The following is a 16,368-nucleotide window of genomic DNA, read 5'->3' as shown; positions in this document are numbered from 1 at the left end:
ATATTGTTAGCTGTTACTCTGCAAATCCCCACATACATACATACATGTTCGTGTATATATTTCACTCTCTCTCCTCTTGTACATCAATTCTTCTTGGATATCGTCTCTCCTTCTTCATTCACTCATTTCTTTCAACATACGCTTGATTTACTTCTGTTCCATTTTTGTTTCATCTTCGTTGATTGTTTCGTTTGTCGTGTGCATATCAAAATCGTGTTTCAACTTGATTCTTGGACATCTTGAGAAATTGTTCGCATCAGGAGAAGAAGTTCTTGTCAGTTCCAACTCCAAAAACAAGAGAAACAAATATAGTAACGGTTTTCACGATCGAGATCGCCGGAGCTAGTAAGTTTATGCAATTTTCATACGCTAGTTACGGTTTTTGGCTCCAGTTTCGTCAAAATGCAGAGGAATTTGTTTGGGCGTTGAAGGTGAATGCGTGTTCTTGCGTAATCTGATGAACTCGAAAACGGTTGTAAGGTGAATAAATCAATTTGTTGCTGTTTTTGATTGATAAACTCAACTGCTCTTGCCGAAACTCTAGGGTTCGTTTGAGTACATTGCTCTGGATTTTCTCTTTTCCACAAGATCTGCCGTTTAGAATCCAGATTCTAGTTGCGGAATTCTTGAAGTATCGTAAGGGTTTTGGCTTTGGAATGTTCCTTGAGACATGCATTAGCGCTCTATAGTTGCTTATTAGCTTCTGAATTTTGATTTTCAGTTAGCCATTAGATCACACACAGAGAATCCAGTTCTTGCCAATTGTTCCAATTTTCAATAACCTGAAGCATCAATGGGGCTTCAATTTCGAAGTTTATCGATACTTGTTCTGCTTATTTGCTTCCTCTGTTGGCCAAGAGTTGGATCTCCATTATCTAATTCTGAAACAAAACCTGCAAGGGCTCTTGATACGACTCTCCAGGAATACGCCTACCGTGCATTCTTCCATCCACGTACTGGTATTCCGTTTGATGGACTCGTTCCTCCCTATTTGACAGGGATTGAGATATCAGCAATGAGACTACGAAGTGGTAGCCTATTTCACAGAGGTGTTGAAACGTTTAAAGAGTTCAAAATCCCCATTGGCGTAAGAGAGCAACCATATGTGGAGAGACTTGTTCTGGTGTATCAAAACCTGGGGAATTGGTCCACTACATATTACCCTTTACCTGGTTACACTTATCTAGCTCCTATATTGGGTCTTCTTGCTTACAATGGTTCAGACTTATCAGCTACTAATCTACCTGAACTGGAATTTTGGGCTTCCGATGATGCCATCGCAATCAAGTTTGGACAAATAAGGTCAAAACCTGAAGGTTCTGGTTCTCATCCCAAGTGTGTCTGGTTTGATCTACATGGTCAGGTCAATTTCACAGATTTAGTATCAGACAATCAGTGTTTGACTTATGAACAGGGGCATTTCTCCATTGTAGTCGAATCCCCTCCCCCTTCTCCTCCTGCAACACCTGAAGTTTCTGCATCACCTGAAGAAACTGCATCTAGTAGTAAGTTAGACAACATGCCTAGAGTGTGTGCTATTGTTGGCATAGCAGGTGGTGGAATCATATTGGTGGTGTTGTTTGCATTGCTGATATTATGGGCATGGAGATACAAGAAAAGGAAGAGAATCCAAGAACTAGAAAGAGCTGCAAATTCTGGTGAAGCATTACGCATGACCAGAGTTGGGAGCATGAGAGTTCCATATGCCATGGCTACAAGAACAATGCCAGACCTTGAAATTGACTTTACTGCTTGACTTCTTCTTCATCAGGTCATGCTTCTTGACACATTCTGTAGGTGTACTCAAATCTTATATCTTTGTGCGTTTATATTCTAGGGTAATTGTGTAAATACACCATTCATACATTCATCATATCCATTATGTGCATCTTGTAAGCTTGGGCCCATTCTTGTTGAATTTTGAACAAGGAATAAACTTGTTTCATGGGATTTATATCTTTTGTAGCAATTGAATATATAGTTTTGGTTTTCCTATGCTCATTTTATAGAATTGAAATTGCTTCAAAATAAATATAGCACTTAATTAAGGTGTTATGTAGTGTAATTTGTAGAAAACATGTTGTAATTTTTGTTTTGTTACATTCACATTTTAAAATGTATGTTTTGTAGTGTAATGTGTAACATTAATGTTACAGTGGACCTGAATTTGAAAATATGTTATTGCCAAGGCACCTAACAAACCACACTACTCTTTGTCCTGGCATTATATTTCCATTTTTAGCTTGTACAGTAGCACCAAATGCAGCTGCCATTTTTGCACATACAATCAACCAATTACCTACCAAAAATAGAAACTTTTTTCTCCAAGAGTAATACTATACAACTTTGACCATGTCATCACTATGGATTTGACTACTGACACTGAGTGGTTGTGCTTAAAAGTCCAGCGAACCCTTGGATGTAACAAATCCATCAATATATTGTAAGGAAAATGACTTAAAAGCCCAACGAAGTTTACAAATCATTCAAAAAACTCCAATCATTTTTTGTCTGTTCAAAAAAACCCAACGAACTTAACCTTTTGTCTAAAAAATCCAACAAAGTTTCAAACCGTTCAAAAAATTCCAATTTTGTTTTGTTTAAGTTCGTTGGGTTTTTTTTAACCGTCAAAACATGATTGGAGTTTTTTAAACGTTTTGGAAACTTTATTGGTCTAACAAGTCATTTTTCCAATACGTTAATAAGTCATCTCTTATTTGACTTTCGAGAAAGTATAACTTAGTTGGGCTTTTTAGATAAAATGTTAAGTTTGTTGGGTTTTTTTGAATAGACAAAACATGATTGGGGTTTTTTAAACGGTTTGGAAACTTCGTTGGGTTTTAAGTCATTTTCCCATATATTGTAAGAAACTATTTGAAAGAACCAAATTCGAAGTTCAAACACACATCACCATGTGCTTTTTGTGTTTGTTTTATTTATAACAAATTACCACATGAAATCAAATGGAAGTCCATATATACTAAAATCTAGTCAATTATAGCAAAGAAAACTATTTTGTGTTTGTATGACATCGTTATACTTGGATAGATTAATCGTTTATAAAATACAAACATGTATCAAGAAGAAAACCGCCACATTATGTAGCATTATACTTTTAAATTTTATGTTATCACGACATTATATTTTTAAGAATCCATCCAATTATATTTATGGCAATGAAATGAAAAGTGGTTTGTGTTTGTATGACGTCGGTATAGTTTGGTAGGTTTATAAAATACAAAGATGAATGATGTAAGTTGGTACTTAAGTAAGTAAGCTATTATTAGAGATATAAATGATCAATGGAAGTGAACCCTAGATGTTGATATTAGTTATTAGTTACTTAGGTAGAGAAGCTCTGAAAATCGAAGTTGAAAGAGATTCGTTTAGGAATAGAACCTGAAAGTGGGTAAAAATCATAATTAGAAGGAGAGTTTTTGGTGGACGATGTTGTTATCACGTCTTCACATGGCGACCATCGACAAATCATTACCGATGTGCTTCGGCTGTAGAACAAATAAATAGTAAATAGTAGAATCAATCAGATTCAGATACGAATGAAAAACCAAGAAAATGATGAGCGGCTTTGTGAAGAAAATATTGGACGTTGCCGGCGATGCAATATGATCCCCGGCGGCAGAATCGCCTCCATCCATTGCAATCGACCCGTCTATCTCTCAACTCTCAAATCCCCAAACACACACAATAAAGAACAAACATTTTTATACTCGTACAAACAAAGAGCGTATCAACACAATGAACTATTACCGATTTGTTTTTCTAAGTAACCAAGATATTATTAAAGATTATATTTTTATATCTCGAATAAGCATTACATTTTATTAAGGTAGGGGTAAGCATTTGGAACTTTCCATCATATCGGACCTCGATTCGGATCAGTACTTGGTAAGCTTCAAAAATCCAGTCCAAAGTCCACCAATTTTTGCAAAACACCAGTCTGGTCCAGTCAAAATGTTCACTTTCATGTTCAAGAATTGGAACTAGACTTGGCAGGTCCGATCCAAGATCGAGATATTCACCCTTATATTAAAGATCCATAGTGTGCTAGCATTTTTAAAATAAAATAAATAATTAAAAGAACCAATTGCAATCCACCTACTCTCTCTCTCTCTCTCTCTCTCTCTCTCTCTCTAAGCTACCAGTGACCCAATCTTGACGCATCCTCTTAACTTGATGAGTGCGCTTGGTGCACCCTATAGTCTAATTATCTAAGTGTCAAGTTATCAAAAATTGTTTCATATTGTATTTATAGGCACTAAAAATTAGCTTCATGTGTTTTTTTAGGGGGGGGGGGAGGGAGGGAGGGAGGGAGGGGGTATTTAAAGTTTTCAAATTTCATTATTTTACTATTATATTTTAATTGAATTAATGTATACAAAACTCTACAACAAAACACACAACCAATAGCCAAAAACAAAGACTCTAACTAGGGTGACTTAGAGGGGTTTTTAGAAGTCCATTGATGATTTCAAGAGGTTGAAACCTACCGAAAGTGATTTAAGGGGATTGAAAATCTCCATGGATGAAACCCATGCTCATGAAAGCACGGCTAGTATAAAATTATTGCTAAGTTGTTAGCTCTACGTTTAGCTTGAGTAACTAGTACGGTGGTGAGCTCAGAACATATGATTTATATGTAGACAATATTCATTTTCGCGTTCTCGGTTTAATGATTTATCTTTGTCCATTTTAATCATATGTGATTAAATACATTTAATCACATGTGATTATATATATCAAATATTTATTATGAAAATACAAAACTTGTCTATATAAATCACATGTGATTATATATATATATATATATATATATATATATATATATAATCACATGTGATTATATACACGAGAACAACCATTTGGGTGGTGGATGGTAGTGGTGGTGGGTGGGCCGATGGTTGTGGAGTTGATACGTGGGTGATGTCGGGTGGTGGTGATGGGTGTTGGTGACGTGTGGTGATGTTTGGTGGTGATGGTAGTGGTGACGTGTGGTGATGTTTGGTGGTGGATGGTGGTGGTAGCTGATGGGTGGTGATAGTGGTAGTTGATGATGATGTTGGTGGATATTGTTGGTGGTAGCAAATGGAGGTGATGGTGGTGGAGGCTGGTGGAAGTGATGGATGGTGGTGGTGGTAACATGTGGTTTTGATTAGTAATGTGTGGGGTAGTGGTGATGGTTGGGGGAGGTGGGTGGTGGTGATGGTGATAGATGATGGTAGGAGTGGTGGTGGTGGTTGATGGAGGTGGGTGATAGAGATGGTAGTCGTGGGTGGTGGTTTGTAGTGATTGGTGGTAGTGGTAGGTGGTGGTTACGGGTGGTTGCTAGTGGTGGTTGGTTGTTGTGGTTGGTGGTGGTAATGGTGGGATGGTTGTAATGGGTGATGGAGGTGGTGGTAATGATTGATGAGTGGTGGCGGTGGGTGTTGGTGATGGGTGGTAGGGTGGTTTTGGTGGGTGATGGGTGTTGGTTTTGGTAGGTAATAGGTGGGATGGTAGTAACGGGTAGTCGAGGTGGGTGGTGGTGGAGGTGGGATGGTGGTGACTGGTAGTGGTGAAGGTGGGTGGTGGTTAGCGGTGAAGGTGGTGAGTGGTGGTATTGGGTTTTAGGTTGTGGTGATGGGTGGTTGGTAGTAATAGTGGGTGGTTAGTGGTGGTGGGTGGAGGTGAGTGATGGGTGATGGTGGATGGTGGATTGGTGGTGGGTGATGGTGGATGGTGGTTGGCGGTGGGTATATGGGGGTGGGTGGATGGTGGTGGTGGGTGGTAGTGTTTGGTGGGTAGTGGTGATGGGTGGTTGGTGGCGGGTAATGGGTGGTATGTCGTAGGTGGTTGGTGGTAATGGGTGGTAGGTGGCGGTGGTAGGTGGTGTTGTTGGTTGGATAGTGAGTGATGTTGGTTAGTAGGTTTTTTAATAGTTTTTAATTATTTTTTATTTATATAATTTTATTTATTTGCATCCTGTTTTTTATTTAATTACAAAAGTGTCACCTTGCAAATTAAATGCCTTTTGTTGTCAAATGTTCTCGCAATAAGAAATGATCTCGATTGAACGGTCTCATTTATATATATATATATATATATATATATATATATATATATATATATATATATATATATATATATATATATATATATATGGCTAGGTTATTGTGTTTCTTATGTCTATTGTGTGCGGCTTATAAGAACGTTTATGGACCAACGGATGAATAGAATCAATGATCATGAATAGATAGGGTTTATGATATTACAATAGGATAACATGTACCATATAATCACACAAATTTTAACAAATGGGTATTTTGGCCAATCAACCTATATTAAAAAAAGAAATTTTTTGGATTTTAAGGAATAATTAATTCCTTTATTTTTTAAATTTTGATTTTTTTTTAAATTAATTCAAATTTAACTATAATATAATTTTTAATAATAATTGTTTTTATTTTTTCATAATGACAGAAAATCACCCATAAACTAGTAAATATGTTTTCATTTTTATTATGACAGAATAATTTAATTTTTTTTTTATAATTAAAATGCTTAAAGAATTATATAACATATTATCAAGAATAACATTTTGTAAAGAATACAAATTTTATTCTTTAAGAATCAATGATTACATTAATTCGTAAATAATAAGACTATACATAATTATTACATTCGTTCTGAAAAAAAAAAAAATATGACCAATAATGGTTTAAAAATTACATTTATTCTTAAAAATTAAAGCTAAAATGGTTAAAAAAACAACATCAAAATTTAACAAAAACACTAATCCATCCTGAAAGAATATTATTGATAAGAAGCATTTTATACATTCTAATATAGGGATGTCAAAAAGTCTCGTGGATAGTCCTGTCCCGAACCCCCAATGGGGACCCCGTTAATATATTATTTATATTAATATATATATATATATATATATATATATATATTGATTATAAAAATATAATAAATAATACCAATGATTTTCAATTTTCAAAGTTCAATTAAATATCATGTTTTTAAGTTTATAGTGTAACGTTTTTAAGATGTTATAATAGTTTTATTTTAAATATATAAACTTATGTTATAAATAACTATTTTTATCCAAAATGGTTTCTTTTAGCTCAAAAAATAACTTCTTTTAGCCTAAACAACACTTTCGTTCGCCCAAAAAAAAGTCAACCCAAATGGGGGCGGGGGCGGGGGTAATCCTAGGATTCGGGGGCGGGGGTGGGGATGGGGAGGCTAGAGAATTCGGGGGCAAGGGCGGGGGTGGGGGAAAAGGAAAATTTCGGGGGTGGGGGCGGGGGATGTAATCCCCGCCCCGTTTGCCCCCGTTGACATCCATATTCTAATAGAATACATTATACTATAATATACTCTCGTTCTTCATATATATATATATATATATATATATATATATATATATATATATATATATATATTCTTTTTCCACATCAATGACAACCTTTTTAAAACATAAATCCACAAAGAAAACAATATCAAATTTTAAATATTAAAAAATTCAGTGCATGTAAAAGAATAAAAACTATAAATTCAGATAGAATATAGTAGACGTTAATGAATTGTAATTTATTCTAATAGAATGTAATCCTCAATCACTTGAGCATATATGCAAATTTATATCTTCAAGAGATTAAAAAAATAGTAAACCAAAAAAAAAGCTCTCATTTTCTTTTTTCTTCATTGCAATAGTGGATGGTGATCCTTTTTTAAGGTACCCACTCTTATTATGCACATATCAATGTGAGAGTCTAGCTAAGAAATGAGTTGTTAGGAAGTGATGTATTTTTTTCTAGTTGGCTTGATGGTATTGGTAAGATGTTATTTGCACACTTTGGTGGTATTTTGATGTTTTAGCTGGGAGTTTAGACATGTTTGGAAAATTTAGCCACATTTTGATGACATCTAGTTTATGATTTGTTAGATTAAACTTTATACAAATATTTGGTGGTGGTTTGAATGTGTAATAGGACAGTATAAGTGTTTTTTTTTTTTTTCAGATGAAAGCATGTACAAATTTAGTTTTTGTATTTAAAAAGCCTATTTGTGAATTCTATAAGTGTTTGTTTCACATGAAAGCATGTACAAATTTGGTATTTGTTATCAGTTGTTTATATGATGACATATTGTAGTATTAACATTACCATAACCTGTTTAAACTATTACTAATTAAGTCGACCTTTACAATACACATGCCTTTTTTATAAAATAAAAAAGGTGCATCATAAAATATAGAACAATAATATCAAATCATTCCCTTGACTTACTATCATCACAAAATTTTCTAATTCTCCATCATGGTAGCTTTCATTAACCGATGAGTATTATGCAATGAATGTAACATCCCAAATTTCGAGTCCAAAGATTTCATTTTTAATTAAGTAATTTATAAAATCGTTTACTGAAAACGTTGGCGATATCATATCAATCCATAAACCATCATGAACATGTCTCAAAATCAAAACATCGAATAGTAACAAATCAGAGTACAATCCCATGAATCACATAGTGCGGAAATCCGATGTGCGTGTGATGTGCAGCTACCGCGCTTCACTGAAGAGGTACCTGAAACAAAAATGAAAACTATAAGCACGAAGCTTAGTGAGTTCCCCCATCATACCACACACCATACAATAACATATTGTCAGGCAATTCTGGGGTGCCTGACTTACCCAGGTCAAGCGATTATGGGGTGCTTGACTTACCCGTCGGTCTATCTCACCCGACTACCGGGGACTATTTCACCCCTACCACTACCACATAATAATATAACACACATATATATTTAGACAGTTATGGGGTGCCTGACCTACCCAGGTCAAGCCGTTTTGAGGTCCTTGACTTACCTGTCGGTTCTTACGACCGACATATGAGGACTATTTCACCTCCTACCACTACTATCACATATAATATATCATGCTAGCACACAAACATATCATGTAAATAACATAGATTAACATCACCAAGACAATCATCTATCATACAACTCCTACTAGTGGGGCGACATTATGGTCGTAGACCCACCGCTATTGGAAGGTAACTCACCTCGTGATACTGCGTATCCAAACTCACAGAAAGTGGTCTTTAACAGCTGCTCCGATGAGTCCCGGCTATCATGATCATATTAACACTAAATCAGAGTCTATAACATTATTTAGGGTAAAATAACCATTTTACCCTTTGGTCCAAATTTGGGAACATTCATAAGACCCCACTCTAATGCATTAAATCCAACGCACCCATGGTCCATCAAGGCCCCCTAAAGGTCCATCAAGGCCCCCCTAAAGGTCCATCAATGGCCCAATTTTCCAAATTAGGCCCAACCCTTCAAATGGGGATTTTCACAATTTCTAATAAGTCTTTAGCCCAAAACAAGATAATCCTAATTAACCCAATATGGCCCCAAGGGCCTAATGCTTATGATTCCAAATTCCCAGGTCTAAATTATGCTTTACAGTGGGCTATGAGGCCCAACAGTCCAGGCCCAACCCTTTAAGGCCCAAAAGCCCAAATGAATTCACTCTGCATGCGTACGAGCGGCGTACCTAGCACGTACGTCCGACATACGCTGGCCTTGACCGCATACGGGAAGTTGACCCAGTACGCGTGGCGTACCAGGGAGTACGCCCAACATAATGGCCAACTTCCTTGGGACCTCATTCATGACTTAATCCATTAAGCCTTTACGTCTAAAATGTAGATCCAGGTCCCTTGAGACCTATTAAACCATAAAGTCACGAACTTTATGTGCTTGCATGCATGGTTGGGGTCAAACATGGTTTTGGGTCTTTTTAACAAACTTTAAAACCCACTAACACTTGCATGGTTGTGGCTTAACCACCAAGGTCCAATTTTTATGACTCTTAGTGCCTATTAGAGTCCAAAAGGACAGCTATTATGGTCTAAAATCATTAAGATGCAATAAGCCTCAACAATGGAGTCCAAAAATAACCTTAAACACCCCCATTAGCAATCTAAGAATATAATGACCAAGTTTGCAACTTGATACCTCAAATGGGTCAGAAATGGTGTTAATTTTCTAGATCTACAAGCTCTTGGTGGATCCTAGCTCCTTCTTCAAGCTCCCTTCACTTCCAAAGCATCAAAATTACACCAAAGTGCACTCAAATGGCCTCCAAATAACAAAGACACACCAAAGTGGGTTAGGGTTTTCGTGGTGACTGCTTAAGGGTGTTAGGGAGGTTGGTACAAGGGCATAATGTCCTTTATATAGGGATCAAACCCTAAAAGTTAGGGTTTTAGGTTCACCCGCATACGTTATGCGTACTCTTTGGTACGCTGGGCGTACGCGTATGGCCTCTACGCTATAATCCCTTGAGTACGCTAGGTATACATGGGAGGGTACGCCCTGCGTACGTGCCTTATCAGCCCAAAACATACAAGGCCCAAGGCCCAAGTCCAACTTTTAAAAATTAATACTCCTAAGTAATTACAAGATTAGTACCTTATAAATCCCGGATGTTACAATGAAATTTCTAAATCTTTGATCATTGTTAATGTTTTCATTACCAATTTAAAAAATATTAATGGTAAGAAACCACCATTCTTTCACTTCCATTAACATGTTACATACCATCAATAATTAACAATATTATTACATTACCCTAACTCGTAATATAACATGAGATATGAAACGAACATGGCTTGATCATAGGTTTATCTTCATCCTTTAAATACTTTTTTAACTTCTTTCAAAAAAGAATACATTATGCCAATAGACCTTGCAACCATGGGTTATAGAATGGAAAATATTTTCTAATTTGATTTCCTTTATTTATGTCTAGATTAGTGCCGAAAGTAGTGACTTTACATTCTTATGTTTTGTCTATTTAGGCCTTGTTTTTCAATTTTCAACCATGAGAAAATACAGAACAAATTTTTTATGGTATCAAAGTGGGTTATACGAACCGCTCACCCAAAAACCCTAAAATCAAAGAATTGTCATGATTAGTGATAAATCGACAATTGGTCAAATGGGACCATGTGAGGTTTGTGGAAAACGTGGTCACATAAGTGATGATTGCTTCAAAATCATAGGTTATCCAACATGGTGGTCAAGAAGGGGAAGACAACAAGAAAAGATGGAGATCAAGGCGACTGATGTAGAAACCAAAATAAGTCTTATACTAGGTCTGAACAACGAACAATATCAACAATTTCTGATTATTTTTGCACAAAAGAACAGTTCAGTTGAAGAATATGTACCAATAAGTGCCAACATGATAGGGAAGGCCAATCACTGTAATGACTGGAAGATATACTCGGGTGCAATTGAGCACATCACCTATAGATTCGATTGATTTGAAAGCAAAACATAGACCACCTATGAGTTAAAGGAAAAGGGTGTTTGAATCTTTCCTAACGAGTTACGAATCAAGGGCACTCTACATGTTCCAAAGTTTACATGTAATTTGTTGTCAGTTAGCCGATTGGCAAGAGATATTTGGTGTGCAGTAACCTTCTTTCCGGGACTTTATGTCATGCAAAACATATATACGAAGAATCTAATTGGAGTAGGTAAATGTGTAAAGGGGCTTTATTTAATGGAGATTATAGGAATTTATGTGTGTAAAACTCACTTAGTTTTAATCCTACTTTAATTATCAAATAACACACAAAAGGCAGTGAACCTATCAATTGTGGTATAGCTAAATAAGCAGGGTATCGAACACAGGGAACGGCAAATTAAATTAAAAACTAATTCTATCTAAGTTGATTAAGCAAATAGGGGTTTTTTTCTCTAGTTTTACAAGACTAGAAACTTACTAACTAAAACTAATTCAAGACTAGAAAAGGACAAATTAACTAGATTCAATAATGGGAAAGGAACTTCTGTTTAGTTCAACTCGGTTAACTTTATGGTTGATTTTAGGGTAATAGTGCAATGGATTAATTCTTTCGTTGGTTACCGATTCAAGTGATTAGGTTTATGTTCACTACCCTAATCCTTAGCAAATAAACTAATTCAAACAGTGGTCAATTGCTTAATTTAATTATATTTACTAGATTAATTATTCGGGTTAAGTTAGACTTGCAATAGCTAATTAATTCATTATTCTTAATTAACCTCTTGTTTGATGGTCATCTTACAAGCTTGCACATGAGTTTACTCAATTTCCTTATTAATCCTAGTTTCATGTTCATTAATTCTAGACATATGGTATAGTGGTCACATATCATATGAGGTTGATAATCAATAGATGTTCATGCTAATCAACTATCTTCCTATTAACAGAAAATTAATTATCATTCATACACAAGGTTCTTTAGCAAGCTAAAATAACAATTAATCACCAACTTGGAATTAATCCTACCAATCAATCAAACCATATTGTCAACTTTGTATTCCCAAACAGAAGTCTAAAGAATTTAGTTCATAACTAAGGTAAATAACAGCAAACAAATAAGTTCAAGTTGCTTAATCATGTTGATAAAACAAAAGAATTAAGTAGAATGGTGAAATTATGCCTTAATTACTCCCGGGATTGGATTCTAGCTTCCTTGGTCGACTTCTAGGGTTCTCCTGGCTTCTTATTCGCAGCTAAGCACTTCTGAAACTTCCCAGAATTCCCTCCTCTCGATTTGTGGAGTTATCTTTATATATGCGTTCCGACTCGTCGAGTCATATGGTGACTCGTCGAGTCCTTCTCACATCCTTCGTAATCCGATAACTATCTTGACTTCCGAATGATTATCCTTCTGATTCCGCGACCGGAATCGTCGAGTCAAGGATTGACTCGACGAGTAGAAGCCTTTTTATGGGTGTTTTCTTTCTTCATTCCACTCTTGAGCTCCTGACCGCTTCTCTTGCTTCCTTTCGCTTCCGAGCTTCATCTTTGGACTGAAAAACATAATTTCACACTTTTAAGTACCTTTTGTCCATAATATGCAACAATTTAGCTAATATATGAATAAATAAACTACACTTAATACACACTAAATATGCACATATCAGGAAGCGAGAGGATGGCTATGATGACCACCGTTGATGTGTGACACAACCGATTAGGCTATGCCTCGCATGATAAGTTTTCTCATCTAGATTTTTGTCAAAATACTCCTTTAGGTACAAACAATATGTTTTGTGATTTTTGTGTTGAGGAAAAATTCTTCATGTTACCCTTTCCAATTAATTCCATTAAAACAAAAGATTGCTTTGAGCTTTTACATTGTGACATTTGGGGAATGTATCGAACTCCATCCCTCACACGAGCGAACTATTTCTTAACCATTTTTGACAACTTCAGTCAGTCTGTGTGGGTGTTTCTTTTAAAACATAAATCAGAAGCCAATGATTGCTTGATTTCTTTCCACTAGATGATCAAGACTCAATTTAACAAAATTGTCAAAAGGGTTTGGTGTGATAATGGCAAAGAGTTTAAATCAAATCGAATGGTCAGTTTCTATACCGATCATGGAAATTTACTTGAGACCACTTGCTTATGCACGCCACAACAAAACGGTATGGCTGAACGAAAGCACTGTCACTTACTCGAAACCGCTAGGCCGCTCAAATTTGAAGCAAAAATACCCTAAAAGTTTTGGGGAGAGCGTGTCATGACAGCGGCACACATTATAAATAGAATTTCTTCCAAACCCATTGGAAATAAGACACCATATGAAATTATTTATAATCAAAAACCCAGTTATGAAAATTTGAAGGTTTTTGGTTGCCTTGCATATTATCATAGTAGTTAAACATGAGGTGATAAGTTCAAGGAAAGAGGGAGACCAAGAGTGTTTTTGAGTTATCCCCCGGGGACGAAAGGCTACAAGTTTATGTTGTGGAGCATGATAAAATAGTTGTGTCAAGTAATATCAGGTTCTTTGAAAATACTTTTTCATACAACACCGATACATCCCATGATAAAGATAACAAACCCGAGATTTTTGACTTCTCAACATGGTATCACGATGATCATGCTGACAAAACCATACAAGAGAATGATATAAAGGGTAACAACCCTAGAAGTGATGTGGCAGAAAACATATATGGGGATGAAATACCCGTGGAAGTTAAAACCGACTATGATGAAGGTCAAGTACATGACACAGAACAACCCACTATAATTGGTCCTATCATCCAAACAAAAGACACGAGTGTGGTGAATGATTAACCGTTCAAAGAAAAAAAGAATTAGAAGGCAACATGCTTGATTCAATGATTAAGTCGTCAAGCTCCCATCATAAATTTCTCAAACTTCACCCATCACAAATCAAGAATCCTCGACAGTACACACTATAGCTAATTTTGTTTCATATGAAAAATTCTCTGATTCTCACAAAGCCTTCTTGGGTGCCATTAGTTTAAATGATGAGCCAGAGACTTTCAAACAAGCAGTATAAGATGAGAACTGGAGAGCAATGAAGAAGGAGATACACGTTCTTGAATCAAATGGAACATGGACTCTTGAGGACTTACCTGATGGAAAACATTCCATAGATTCCAAGTGGGTATACAAAATAAAGTACGAGTCGAATGGAGAGATAGAGACGTGCAAAGCTAGATTGGTGGCAAGGGGCTTCACCTAAATGGAAGGTGTTAACTATCATGACACATGTGCTCCGGTAGCAAAGCTTGTTACAATTCGAACTATCTTGGTGGTTGCAGTAAAGATGAACCGGATGATACACCAGTTAGATGTCAATAACGCTTTTCTACATGGTGATTTGATCGAGGAGGTTGATATGAAAATTCCATAAGGCTTTGAAAAGGGTAAAGGGGGAAAAGGTTTGTAATATAAGGAAGTTGCTATATGGGTTAAAGCAAGCATCCAAAAATTGGTACCAAAAGTTTACATCAGCTTTAAATGAAGTGGGTTTTAAACAATCACACATTGATCATTCGCTTTTCATATAAAAAACCAGAAATTCCTTTATGGCAACTCTCATATATGTGGACGATGTTATTATCATTAGTGATGACTTTAAGAACATTGAAGGAACAAATACATTTCTTGATGAGAGATTTAGCATCAAGGATCTTGGCGCACTTAAATATTTTCTAGGAATCAAAGTTGCCTGTACAAAGGAAGGACTAGTTCTCAGTTAAAGAAAATATGTAATGGATATTTTGGAGGATAGTGGAATGATGGGGTGCAGACCAACTGCCTTTCCAATGGAACATAATTCGAAACTTAAAAAGGATGATGAAGAAGTGCATGTTGATGCTAGCAAATATCGAAAGTTAGTAGGTCGACTCCTTTACCTACAAGCAACCAGGCCAAACATCGCATACTCAGTTAATGTGTTAAGTCAATGTGTGGTTGATCCAAGACAAATTCATATAGAGGCAACTTTCAGAGTTCTAAGGTGAAATCTACTTCAGGGCAAGGAATTTTACTCCCAAAAGGGGGTGGTACAAGCCTTGTTTTTTACACAAATTCAGATTGGCTTGGTTGTCAAGACACGAGAAGAACTGGTTTTTTACTTCTTCCAGGAGGGCACTAGTAACTTGGAAAACGAAAAAACAATTATTTGTATCAAAATCTTTGGCAGAAGCCGAGTATTGGGCAATGACAACCACAGTCAGTGAGGTTCTTTGGTTACGATAGCTTTTGAATGAGTTGGATGTTGATCAAAATCATTCAACTCAATTATTTTGTGACAATATGGGTGTGAAACACATAGCTAATAACCCAATTTTTCATGAACATACAAAGCACATCGAGATGGATTGCTACTTCACAAAAGAACGAATTGAGTCAACGGAGGTTGAGCCATTACATGTTAATTCTAAAGACAAGATTGCATATTTGTTCACAAAGGCCCTGGACAACTGAAACTTCTACTTGACAAGTTGGGCGTTTGTAATATACACGTTTCATCTTGAGGGGAGTATAGAATGGGAAATATTTAATGATTTGATTTCCTTTTTTTATTCCTAGATTAGTGCCTTTCCTTTCTTATGTTTTGCGTATTTAGGCCTTGTTTTCCAATTGCCAACCATGAGAAAATACATAACAAAGTTTATATGGATGGGTTAACCTATCTAATTAAACCACAATGTTGATTCCTTATTTCCTTTAACTTTCAGACAACGGAAATTAGTTATCGATTTAGAAATGGATGAACAGTTACCTCTTTAGGCACATATAAAATGTTGACCTAATTTAAAAGGATATCTATAAAGTTTTTACAATTGAAATCCTCGAAAAAAACAGCTGACCGTATCGATGCAGAGAAGAATTATGAAAGAAGAAAAAGAAATATATCAAAGAAGAAGAAATCATATTATTTTTGAAATATAAAAAGAAAGAAATTTATAAAAATGATGAGAGAAAGCTGGAAAAATAAATATACCCTCAAGGGGTATATGGA

General features: G+C 35.9%; 1 protein-coding gene across 1 annotated transcript; it reads left to right on the top strand.

Annotated features, from left to right (window-relative positions):
- The first annotated feature begins 87 nt into the window (after positions 1 to 87).
- LOC144997789 (uncharacterized) lies at positions 88 to 2,066 on the top strand. Its single transcript, XM_078957656.1, has one exon. The coding sequence runs from the start codon at positions 794 to 796 to the stop codon at positions 1,754 to 1,756; it is 963 nt and encodes a 320-aa protein (XP_078813782.1). The 5' UTR covers positions 88 to 793; the 3' UTR covers positions 1,757 to 2,066.
- Positions 2,067 to 16,368: the final 14,302 nt, after the last annotated feature.

This window comes from Lactuca saligna, chromosome 5 (genome assembly GCF_052625555.1).
Source record: "Lactuca saligna cultivar CGN05327 chromosome 5, ASM5262555v1, whole genome shotgun sequence".
Taxonomy (NCBI): domain Eukaryota; kingdom Viridiplantae; phylum Streptophyta; class Magnoliopsida; order Asterales; family Asteraceae; genus Lactuca; species Lactuca saligna.
The sequence above is the reverse complement of the archived record's forward strand: the minus strand, read 5'-3'. Positions and strand labels throughout refer to the sequence as shown.

Bases quoted from the DNA above. Each gene is read 5' to 3' on its own strand.
- LOC144997789 (XM_078957656.1), top strand. From the start codon at position 794: ATGGGGCTTCAATTTCGAAGTTTATCGATACTTGTTCTGCTTATTTGC.